This window comes from Physeter macrocephalus, chromosome 8 (assembly GCF_002837175.3).
Source record: "Physeter macrocephalus isolate SW-GA chromosome 8, ASM283717v5, whole genome shotgun sequence".
Lineage (NCBI taxonomy): Eukaryota > Metazoa > Chordata > Mammalia > Artiodactyla > Physeteridae > Physeter > Physeter macrocephalus.
In genome coordinates, this window is record NC_041221.1 from 12,658,948 (window position 1) to 12,667,514 (window position 8,567).

The following is an 8,567-nucleotide window of genomic DNA, read 5'->3' on the forward strand; positions in this document are numbered from 1 at the left end:
GCGTTTGACCACATCACGTGGGGTCGGGAGGCACGCAGGGCCGGGCCCGTGGCCTGTGAGCCGAGGCCTGAATTGTGGAGGGAAGCGTGTCCGGGCAGATGTCGGGGGCAGAGCCCGAGCCGGGAAGGCGGGCGCTCTAAGCCGGCCACCGCCGGAGCGGGAGGCCCGATCCCAGGAGCAGAGCGGCGCCGCTCCGCCTCGGACTCCGGTAGGGAGGGGCAGACACGCCACGGGTGGGGTGGGCTGACGGGAGAGCCGGGGTTTTTGCGATGAGGGTCCCAGCCATCAGCCGGGCAGGAACCGGCTGCCCCGGTGCTCAGACAGACGGTCCACGGCTCACCTAGGAGACACGGAGTGGGGGTTTGGGGGCTGTGTCTGGTACACGTGGGGATCACCTGAGAGTCTTATCCAAGTCCTGTGCAGAAGGGACTTCTTTGCAGGAGGCTGTTTCCAGGAACACAAGAGGGTGGGGGGCTTTCTTCACCTCCACTGTTCTCCCGGGCTCAAGAGCCCAGGTAGATGTCAGCCTTGTCTCAGAGGAAGTGACAGGTGCAGAGGCCCTGGGGGCGACCAGGCCCGGTGCTGCTGGGGCAGAGAGAGCTGGGGAGGGGAGAGCGTGGGGGTCCTTGGGGGACAGCGCCTCCCAGGGGAGGGACCGAGGCCACGTGGTCGATTCACCCCAGAGGCATCACCGTCAGAGGCTTCCCGCGCGCCCCTCCGGTCAAGAATTCTCTCATCAGCAACAAGCAGTACACGCTCCCAGGCGCTGCTGGGGGTGTATCAGAACAGCCCGGGAGAGCTATCGTCGGCTCTGTGCTCCTCCGGCAGATAACAGAGACCAGTAGCTAGTACCCCGTAGACATGGGCCTGCTGCGTGCGCTTCAACTTGGCAGGAGCCCCTGAAGTCGGTTTTACTGTGTGCCTTTTACAGATGGAAAAACCGAGCCTCGGGTTGGTTACTTGGCTTGCCCACGGCTGATCAGCTTGAATCCCTGCGTCTCTGTTGGCTTTCCCGTGGGCTCATTAGAATTGTCTAACAAGTAATTCAAGTCTGTGACCTACAAAAGTCTGGGGTGCAGGGCTCCTCAGCGGTCAGATATTCAAGAGCCTCTCCTTCACTGTCCCGGCAGGGGCCTCTCTGGGTCTTAGGGGAGAAAGGCTGTCTATGGTTGTGGATTTCGGAAACCAGGACAAAGCGGGCGGAGCTTGTTTCGTGGGTGCTGCAGGCCAGCCTGGTCCTTCAATCACGTTTGGCGCCATCTCGCCCCCTTTTACGAACACTGCATATTTTTGAGAGGTGGGAGGGAGTCCCCCCCCCCCGCCAAGGAAAGAAGAACAGAAGCAGAGGCTCAGGCACAGGAGAGGACGTCGTATCTGCTAGGTGGGGAAGATGGCGGGAGGCGGGTGTGGAAGGCGCGTGGGCCCTGGCCTGGGGGTGTGACGGGCGGGCTGTGGCTTCAGGACATCAGGTCGTCTGTCATGGTCCGCTGGGTACGGCGGGGCTGTCTGCCCTGATTTGAAGCCTGGGCTCCAGTCGGCCGCCCCCTGCACGCCCAGCAAGTCTCTTCGGGACTGTGCTGCCTCACGGGGGTGGCTCTGCTCCGTCCATGCAGTTGGGGGTGCTCCTTAGGCTCCTGTGTCTCATGCACTTGGAGTTGCCACGTGGTCCACGGGGGGTGGGATGGGCAGGTGGCAATGGAAAGGCGATGATTTTCAGGACCACTGAAGCTTGTCCCTGCGTCCTGGGCGTATCGGGGGCTGGGGAGGGGGCGGCACGGCAGGCATCCCTTAGCGGTCGGGGGCCTCTTCCTCTCTCACGATGCGTCTTTGGCTCCAGTGGCCAAGTGTGAGTTCTTCAACGCGGGCGGGAGCGTGAAGGACCGCATCAGCCTGCGAATGGTTGAGGATGCTGAGCACGAGGGGACCCTGAAGCCTGGGGACACCATCATCGAGCCGACGTCGGGGAACACAGGTGGGCGCTGCCACGGGCCAGAGCTCCCGGCCCGGGTGACCCGTGGCTGCACGCGCTGGTGTGTCCGGCTGGCCCTTCCCTTCCCTCCACGCTCTTTGCTCGGCACCTGACACCTGTGTGCAGGTGTGTGACTGAGCCCAGCTTTCCCTGACGTCCTGCCGGCCCAGCTGCATTGGTGATGTTGGAGTCTGTTATGTGGGCAACTACACCTTGCAGTAAAAATCTGTCCTAGTTTCCTATGACCGCGGTAATAAATCCCACAGCCTGGGCGGCTCAAGCAGCAGACATTTATTATCTCACAGTCTGGAGGCTGGACAACTGAGATCAGGCGTCAGCAGGGCTGGTTCCTTCTGAGGCCTCTCTCCTGGGCATCTTCTCCCTGTGTCCTCACATGTGTCCCTCTGTGTGTGTCTGTGTCCTGATCTCCTCTTCTTATGAGGCCACCAGACATATGGGGTTAGGGCCCACCCATATGACCTCGTTTAACCGTAATCTCCTCTTCAAAGACCCATCTCCAGTTGGAGTCCCATTCTGAGGGGGGCTGCAGGGTGGGACTTCAACAGATGAATTTTGGAGGGACACAGTTCAGCCCATAGCACTCCACCCTCCGGCCCCCAGAATTCATGTCCTTCTCGAATGCAAAGTATATTCACCCCCATCCCAACAGCCCCCCAGAGTCTGAACCCATTCCAGCACCGACGTTAAGTCTCATCTAAGGATCACCTAAATCAGAGGTGGATGAGACCTGAGGCTCGATTCCTCCTGAAGCAAAATTCCTCTCCGGCTGTGAACCTTCAAACCGGCCAAGTTATGTGTTTCCAAAGCACAGTGGCAGGCCAGGCACAGGACAGACATTCCCATCCAAACCCAGAAAGGGGTCGTGGGTCCCAAGCAGGTCCGAAGCCGAGTGGGGCAAACTCGGGGAGATCTTGAGGCTCCAGAACCCTCCTCTCCGGCTCCATGTTCTGTCTTCAGACTAACTGAGGTGGGCCCTCCCCTCAGCCCTGGGCAGCGGCCCTGACCCCTTTGGAACCAGGGAGGAGGCGTCCGGCCCGGGCCTGTGCCCCGGGCCCGTGGTGGGGCTGGGGACGGGAACACGCGGGCTCCACAACGTCTGCTGCTATTGTCACCTCCCAGGCGCCCAGTAAGAGCTGGAGGAGTTGGGGTTCATGGTGGGCACCCTGCTTTTTTCTCTGGGCACGCTTGCCTTTTCATCTCTGCCTCCACATTCTCCTCTTATCCCCTCATTTGAGGGCAGAAGGGGATGACGTAGGGCATATTTGCAGCGCCCTCTCCCCTGGGCCTTTGGGGCTGGAAGCAGGGTCTCGGGGGCACCGTGGCCCCCTCTCACTCCATGTGCTGTCCCCAGGGATCGGGCTGGCCCTGGCCGCCGCGGTGAAGGGCTACCATTGCATCATCGTGATGCCAGAGAAGATGAGCACTGAGAAGGTAGGCGGGCATCTCCCCGGCCCCCTGCCCCTGCGCCACAGGCCCGGCGGGGAGGTGAAGGCCACCATGCACCTCTGCAGGTGGACATCCTGCGTGCCCTGGGGGCTGAGATCGTGAGGACGCCCACCAACGCCAGATTCGACTCCCCAGAGTCACATGTGGGCGTGGCCTGGAGGCTGAGGAACGAGATCCCCAATTCTCACATCCTGGACCAGGTGAGGGCCGGGCCCTGGGGGACGTCTGTCGGGGGCCTGGGGCGGCGTCACCTCTGCAGCAGGAGCAGGGCCGCAGAGGGACCGGCGCGCTGGGACGCAGCCGCTGGCTTCTCCCAGCCCAGCGTGTGGCCTTTGGCTCTGCTGTCTGTGTGCCGGCTTCGAGGGCTCAGCTCAGTGCGCTGGGATGCCCTTTGCAGAGGACCCTGGAAGCTCTCTACAGGCATAAGATACATGCAGACCTTTTGACTGGAAGCTCTTCTTTGTCACTCACTCCACGTCTGGGTTAATTCAGAAATCGCATCTTCTGGAGAGCTGGTTTTCATGCTTGGTGTCTGTTGAGGGGCCCGGGCCGTTCCCTGAGCTGCCAGGATCCTCTCTGGCTTGCACTGAGCTGTTTGCCTGGTGCCCTGTGGCTGCTGCCGGTTCTGTGCCTTGACTTCAGCACGACTCCTTTGCTCTCTTTCCTTGCAGTACCGCAATGCCAGCAACCCTCTCGCTCACTACGACATCACGGCCGAGGAGATCCTGCAGCAGTGTGACGGTGTATACTTCTAACCATGCTGTCCATCTTGACTGGGAGTGTACAAGTCACTTACCCGCTCCTTCGTAAACTCCTATTAATCCTTCAAAACCCAGCTCAAATGTCCCCTCTCTGTGAAGTGCTTTCTAGAGCATTTCTCTAGAGCGGTTTCCTCCCTCTGTTGTGCCCTCTTGGACTTTGCCCGTGCCTCTCCTATAGCACCAAACATATCATGTGGTTGTATTTGTTTACCTAGCAGTCTTTCCTCCAGACCTGTAGGAGCTCTCGAGTGCAGGGAACAAGGGTGTCCCAGGCTGGTGCTGGGCTCACGGCTGGGGCTTCACGTTGCTGAACGGCACTTGGCCTCAGGCCCCAGCCTGGGCACTGAATTCAACATCGGGGTTTTCTCATCTGCAGAACTGGGGTGGTGACATCTGCAATTATCTTACTCTGTACAGACATGAGGCTGGCTTGGAACCTCTCCGCACAGTTGGTGCCAAGCCCAAGGGGGTTGCGATGTTTTCTGACGGGCTGTTTCCCTAAGAGGTCTTCAGGAAGAGTTGCCAGGGGCTTGGCACCCCTGGCTTCCTGTTTGGAGCCTAGCGTTGGCTTAAGTGCCCTCGTTCCGTGCCCAGGAGCCAGGCAGCAAAGTCCAGGCATTTGCTCACCCAGGTTTTATGTGTGAGAATCCTCATTTGGTAAAAACAGCCTTTCTGCCTCAGCACGGGTGCCCGTGCTGACTTGTCTGCAGGTGCCTGAGCTGGCCCCCGGGCACTGAGAGAGCCCAGACAACACCTGAGCCAAGCTGAGCGGTTTATTCTGGTTCCTTTGATAATTCAGTTCACTTATCCACGTCGTCTGAACCAAACAGCTCAAGAAAGTGTGAAGAGCCTCCCTGGGCTCAGCCCTCAGCCACCCGGGGCCCCACCTCCTGCAGGAAGTCACCTCACTCACGATTCACAACAAATAGGGATTTCAGGGACTGGCTGCCGTTTAGCCTCAGATGGGGCTCCCTGGGGCCCTGTCACTGTGACTGCATCTTAAAGATGAAGGACTGTGATGAGAGGCTTTAAATTTGAGAATAGGTTTGCTTTTGCCCTTTTAGATAACTTGCCTTCGTTGTGGTTGAGGACCTTCGTGCTTGTTAAGAGTGGAGGGCCGAGCAGAAACTGACACCCCATTGTAGAGCAATTATACTCCAATAAAGATGCTTAAAAAAAAAAAAGAGTGGGGGTCGGCCGCTGCAGCCTGAGGACGTTCCCCCTGACATGCCTTCTCCCCTGTCAGGGAGGCTAGACATGCTGGTGGCGTCGGCGGGCACGGGGGGCACCATCACGGGCATCGCCAGGAAGCTGAAGGAGAAGTGCCCTGGATGCAAGGTGAGGGGCTGCGAGGGCGGCACCCTGCCCCGCCCGGGATACGTGGGCCCGCACGTGTGCGCGTTTCCCACCTGCGGCCTGAACGGCAGCTGGAGGCGTAACTGTCGGGGTCCTTGGCCTTGGGCCCACAGAGTGGCCTCTGCTTTAGGGCTGGAAGTTCCCATTTCTGACACTTCTGCGTAGATGGCCTTGCATCTTCTATAGGGGGGGTGTACCTGTACCTGCCCGGGAGATAAAGGACCCAGCAACCTGGACGCCCAGATGAGCTGGGGGCGGGAGAGTCCATTTGGGTGGCCTCCAAGCATCATTCCAGAAGCCGAGAGCTCTCGGGTTCAGGTCCTACCGCTGCCCCACAGGGGCTCTGAGAGTGGGGGGGGGGCACCTGAGCCTGGGGAGGGGCTCAGCGAGACCCCCACTGGAGGTGCCGAGCGCACCCTTCCTCTCTGCCCATTTCTCCGCCGTCCAGGAGAGGTCAGTCCTAGCACTCCCCTCGCCCCAGGCTCCCGCTGTCCCGGGGCGTCTCTTGGGGCTGTCCTGGGGCACCCCGCGCAGGAGGAGCTTTCCAGGACGCCACTTCCCCCGGCCTCGTGCTGTCCCCTTGAGTGCCCTGAGCTGGACATTTATTTACCTTGCGATCCCCCAGCGCCCGGGCCTGGGTTTGTGGGTTTCGAGCCTCGTGCCCGAGGTCCGGAACGGGGCCCGCGGCCCGATGACAGCCGGGTGCGTCCAGGTGAGACTTGAGCCCTAAGGCTGCCCACTCTGCAGATCATCGGGGTGGACCCCGAAGGCTCCGTCCTCGCAGAGCCCGAGGGGCTGAACCAGACGGAGCAGACGGCCTACGAGGTGGAAGGGATCGGCTACGACTTCATCCCCACCGTGATGGACCGGACGGTAGGCGGGGCGGCAGTGACCAGCGCAGCCCTCAGGCCACGGCCTTGCCTGGCTGAGCGGGAACAGAGACGCGAGCTCCGCGCTGCACCGGGGCCAGTAGTCCCGGGGGTCGTGACGTGGTGACTCGCGGTACTGTACCTGAGGAGCGGTTGCCACGGCCCTGTTGGGCAGACACAGAGGCCGCTGGGGGGTGGCGGGTGGCACGTGGCACGGACCGCCCCGGCGGAGGGAGGGAGCCGGCTGGCTGCAGCGGCAAGCAGGCCGACTTGGGAGAGCTGAGGACCCCTGAGAAGGCTCCTTTTGAGGACCCTAAAGGATGCTTCGGTCAGGGACCTAGGCGAGAAGTGTGGCCCTGCAGCGGGGCTGGTGGGCGGTCTTACTGGCCGCGTGCACAGTGTGCTGGACCCGGGGGGAGGGGGTGGGACGCGATCCAGGCCTGCAGGTGTGAGTCCTGGATCCCAGACGAGCGGCTGGGCCGCACCCCTGGACGGTCACGACCTGGACCGGGGTCCTCTGTGAGGTTGCAACCTGGGCGGTGGTCCGCACGCCCACCACGGCCCCGCTGCCCGGCCTGAGCGCCTGCCCTCGGCCCCCCGCAGGTGGTGGACAGGTGGTTCAAGAGCAACGACGAGGAAGCCTTCGCCTTCGCCCGCATGCTGATCGCGCAGGAGGGGCTGCTGTGCGGTGAGTGGGGCGCCGGGCCCTCGCGCTCTGCCAGCTGCTGGTCCAGCGCCTGAAGGACCCCCTCGCTCTGGGGCTGCCCGGCCCACCTGCACCCCATCTGCTGCAGGGCTCGGAGGTTCTGTGGGAGGGTTTGGTCGTGACACTCGGTGGTAGCGAGGAGGATGTGGGCGGACAGTGAGAAGCGGGGCTCCCCCCGGCACCCCTCCCCCGAGGACCCCTCCAGAGCGTGCTGGGGCGTGCGCGCGCACACTCGCGCGCTCGCGCCCCCGGCGGGTCTGACCCCGGCCCTCCCGGCAGGCGGCAGTTCCGGCAGCGCCATGTCGGTGGCCGTGAAGGCGGCCCAGGAGCTGAGGGAGGAGCAGCGCTGCGTGGTGATCCTGCCGGACTCCGTGCGGAACTACATGTAAGGAGCGCCCGCTCCGGCCCCTCGGCTTCCCGCGCTCCGCCCCCCAAGCGCCTGTGCCGGCTCTGCTGCCCGCCGGGCCTCCCCAGCGACGCGGCAGCGGGAGGGAGGGGGCGTGGGGGTCTGTGAGGCCGCGGGGGACGCGCAGGAGGACGCAGCCGCCCTGAGAACGCCTCCCCAGCCCCGCTGCAGGGAGCACCGGCCCTGCTGCTGCACTCACACTCCAGCCCCAACCTGGCGAGACCCGGGCCGGCGTCGGCAGCCCCGGGGACGGGCTGTGCGATGTCCGCCTGGTGGCCTCCGAGGCCCCTTCGAGTCCGATGGTGCTGAGAATCTGCACACCTGCCCAGGCGGCAGCTTGCAGCCTCCTGCTTCCAATTCCCGTCCTCTGCGCCGACGGCCCCTGGCTGGGGCCACCGGCTGAAAGAGCCGGGGTTGCTGTGCGGGAACAAGGGCACAGGGGGCTAGAGACCTCCCCCACGGACCCGCGGGCTTCCTCCCTGGCCCAGGAGTGGCAGGGTACATACCTCGGGTGAGCTCAGCTGCCCCTGGTGGGCGCCCGTTCCAGCAGGGGGTGAGGCACGTCTGGGTGTCCACTGCCGGGTCGCCCTGAGCGTGGCCGTCCGCTCACACCACACAGTGCGTGAGAACGGCCATCTCCCCGTGTGCTGGGCCGGCCTGCCGTGCGTGTGAGAGAGAGAGGGCGAGAGTGTGACTGAACGATCATGTCTCGGGCACACACGTCTGGGCTGGGGGGCTGTGGATCCGCTCTGCTCCGCACCTTGTGGGTCCTCGTCTGCCTTTTTTCTTAACACCTTTATTGGAGTATAATTGCTTCACAGTGGTGTGTAACAAAGTGAATCAGCTATACATGTACATATATCCCCATATCTCCTCCCTCTTGCGTCTCCCTCCCTCCCACCCTCCCTATCCCACCCTCTAGGTGATCACAGAGCACCGAGCTGATCTCCCTGTGCTATGCGGCTGCTTCCCACTAGCTATCTATTTTACGTTTGGTAGTGTATATATGTCCATGCCACTCTCTCACTTTGTC

General features: G+C 62.5%; 1 protein-coding gene across 1 annotated transcript in view; it reads left to right on the forward strand.

Annotated features, from left to right (window-relative positions):
• Positions 1-8,567, forward strand: part of CBS (cystathionine beta-synthase) — a 28,315-nt gene that overhangs the window by 3,604 nt on the left and 16,144 nt on the right. The window contains exons 2-10 of the mRNA XM_028493176.2: positions 99-208; positions 1,838-1,972; positions 3,342-3,421; positions 3,502-3,636; positions 4,108-4,177; positions 5,444-5,535; positions 6,301-6,426; positions 7,026-7,110; positions 7,408-7,513. Of these exons, the coding sequence (XP_028348977.2) occupies positions 99-208; positions 1,838-1,972; positions 3,342-3,421; positions 3,502-3,636; positions 4,108-4,177; positions 5,444-5,535; positions 6,301-6,426; positions 7,026-7,110; positions 7,408-7,513 (939 nt within the window). The remainder of the gene's footprint in view (positions 1-98; positions 209-1,837; positions 1,973-3,341; positions 3,422-3,501; positions 3,637-4,107; positions 4,178-5,443; positions 5,536-6,300; positions 6,427-7,025; positions 7,111-7,407; positions 7,514-8,567) is intronic.